The sequence below is a fragment of the Bison bison genome, unplaced genomic scaffold, assembly GCF_000754665.1.
Source record: "Bison bison bison isolate TAMUID 2011002044 unplaced genomic scaffold, Bison_UMD1.0 scf7180017864217, whole genome shotgun sequence".
Lineage (NCBI taxonomy): Eukaryota > Metazoa > Chordata > Mammalia > Artiodactyla > Bovidae > Bison > Bison bison.
This window is the reverse complement of record NW_011494789.1, coordinates 4047771-4050672: the sequence shown is the minus strand read 5'-3', so window position 1 is coordinate 4050672 and position 2902 is coordinate 4047771. Positions and strand designations below refer to the sequence as shown.

The following is a 2902-nucleotide window of genomic DNA, read 5'->3' as shown; positions in this document are numbered from 1 at the left end:
GAAACCTTTATGCAGGTCAGGAAGCAACAGTTAGAACTGGACATGGAACAACAGATTGGTTCCAAATAGGAAAAGGAGTATGTCAAGGCTGTATATTGTCATCCTGCTTATTTAACTTCTATGCAGAGTACATCATGAGAAACGCTGGGCTGGAAGAACCACAAGCTGGAATCAAGATTGCCGGGAGAAATATCAATAACCTCAGATATGCAGATGACACCACCCTTATGGCAGAAAGGGAAGAGGAACTAAAAAGCCTCTTGATGAAGCTGAAAGAGGAGAGTGAAAAAGTTGGCTTAAAACTCAACATTTAGAAAACGAAGATCATAGCATCTGGTCCCATCACTTCATGGCAAATAGATGGGGAAACAGTGGAAACAGTGTCAGACTTTATTTTTGGGGGCTCCAAAATCACTGCAGATGGTGACTGCAGCCATGAAATTAAAAGACACTTACTCCTTGGAAGACAAGTTATGACCAACCTACATAACATATTGAAAAGCAGAGACATTACTTTGCCAACAAAGGTCCATCTAGTCAAGCCTATGGTTTTTCCTGTGGTCATGTATAGATGTGAGAATTGGACTGTGAAGAAAGCTGAGCACTGAAGAATTGATGCTTTTGAACTGTGGTGTTGGAGAAGACTCCTGAGAGTCCCTTGGACTGCAAGGAGATCTAACCAGTCCATTCTGAAGGAGATCAGCCCTGGGTGTTCTTTGGAGGGAATGATGCTAAAGCTGAAGCTCCAACACTTTGGCCACCTCATGCGAAGAGTTGACTCATTGGAAAAGACTCTGATGCTGGGAGGGATTGGGGGCAGGAGGAGAAGGGGATGACAGAGGATGAGATGGCTGGATGGCATCACCGACTCGATGGACGTGGGTTTGGGTGAACTCTGGGAGTTGGTGAGGGACAGGGAGGCCTGGCGTGCTGCGATTCATGGGGTCGCAAGGAGTCGGACACGACTGAGTGACTGATCTGACTGAGTAAGGAACCATGTGGGCTTCTCCAGTGACTCAGAGCCACACACAGGCTACCCTCCCAGGAATTTTACACCTGCTCCTGCTCTCTTGTAGACGCTGGTGTGGAAGGTTCTTTAGCAAAACCTTCATTTTCATAGAGAGCACAGAGATGGCATGCAGTTCAGAAACAGCATCAGAAGAAGGTCCTCCCCCTAGCTAAACGATGTGGGGGCTCTGTGAGTCAGTGGAACTCCGTATCTGGGAGACTGAAGTGATGGGCTGAAAAGCCCTGGAGCGTCCACTCGGTGCTTCAGCTATGTTTATTCTAGTTGGCAGTTTATTTACTGGCACCTTGGTTGTCCACACAGTGACCGTGTGGAAGAGGCATCTGCCAGGCCCTGTGCTAAGTGCTTAAAGCAAGGGCTTGAAAGCTTAGGGCCATCTCATGGGTGAGACAGTTGAACTCAGAGGGGTGAAGGGACTGGCCCAAGGGCACACAGACACTCAAGGTCAAAGGTGAGTCTGCGTTGTGTAGCTGGGGACCATGCATTGCCAGCTGGCATGGTCCACAGTGGTATTGACCACAGGGAGCAGGCCAGGGTTGTATTGTGTACAAAGAGGAGGTATCACGTGATATGGGAGAGGACACAAGAACTGTTTTTGAGCTTCTGCAGAGCCTCAATGTCAGGGAGGCAGCAGCCCTGTTCTAGGTGTCCCCAGGGGTCAGAGCATGTGACCAATAATGGTGACACATGTGATTGTGCTTGCTACGAGCCAGGCACTTCTCGGAGCACGTCACAGTGTCGCTGCCCAAGCAGGCAGTACCTACGAGCAAATCCAGGTGTGGAGGGAGGGAGTCAGCGGCTCAGGGCCCACAGCTGGCTAAGCGGTGGGGCTGGGCCAGGCAGCCTGGCTCCAGAGCCCAGCTCTTCAGCACGGTCCCAGCTCACCTCCCCCTGGACAGAGGGAGGCTGGAACGAAGAGACACACCTGAACATGGATTTGAATGAGCGCTAGTTACCAGATCAGCTTGACGACAGGGCCTGGGGGGAGCCGCAAGCCCCTCCCCTCCATAAGTGTGTGTGGCTTGGATGTTGCTGGTGGAGGGAGGAGCGTGGAAGGCGAAACGAGGTGACCTCAGAGGTCACTCAGCTTCCTGAGTCCAAACAGAGGCCGAGGGAGATGGCGTCTCTGAGCCCTTTCTGCAGTCCTGGTTCTCAGGCTGCCAGCTGGCCGGGGCACTGGGGCCACTTACCTTCCTTGCAGTCGTGCTTGTTGTCGTGGAGGACGAAGCCGCTGCGACACTGGCACTCGTAGCTGCCGAAGGTGTTGACGCAGTCCTGCTGGCAGCCGCCGTTGTCCTTGGAGCACTCGTCCTTGTCTGCAGGGGAGCAAGCAAGGGAGGACGGGTCTGTGCACGGGCCAAGGGCAGTGGCACCCCAAGGGAAGTGGGGGGCCTGGCCGGGCGTCCTCCCCACCCTGGGGGAGGCAGGGCAGGGAGCAGAGGTCAAGGCGATGGTGGGGGTCCGGGGCACTGCCTCATGCAGAGCCAGCTGAGGGGGCCCAGCTGTGCGGAGAGAAAGTTGAAATGGACGGAGGGAGGGTTGGGGTCTGGAGCTGACCAGCATGGGCACCCTCTACCATTACCTGCTTACTGGACAGACGGACAAGTGGAAAAACAGACACATGGACAAGCAGACTGCAAGAGAAAGGAGCAGGACGCAGGGGTCCCTCTTTTACTTCACAACAGGAAATGTCACAGACACCATCAAAATGGGAGGGGGCGGGGGGCAAGGAGGGGCCCCTGTCCATGTGAGGAGGGTGGGGGCGAGGAGAGCACCAGTTCTGTCCGGCCAGAGGGAGGTGGGCCGGCAAGGCCGAGCGGAGGTGGGGGTGGGCGGCCGCAAAGCCCCCAGCCCGTTCCGTCCAAGGTGAGGTTC

At 54.5% G+C, this 2902-nt stretch overlaps 1 protein-coding gene across 1 annotated transcript in view; it reads right to left on the bottom strand.

Annotated features, from left to right (window-relative positions):
* The window catches only part of BMP1 (bone morphogenetic protein 1), a gene marked incomplete at its 5' end in the record, with an annotated part of 39031 nt that overhangs the window by 7719 nt on the left and 28410 nt on the right, over window positions 1-2902 (bottom strand). The window contains one exon of the mRNA XM_010845495.1: window positions 2218-2343. Coding sequence (XP_010843797.1) covers window positions 2218-2343 — 126 coding nt within the window. The remainder of the gene's footprint in view (window positions 1-2217; window positions 2344-2902) is intronic.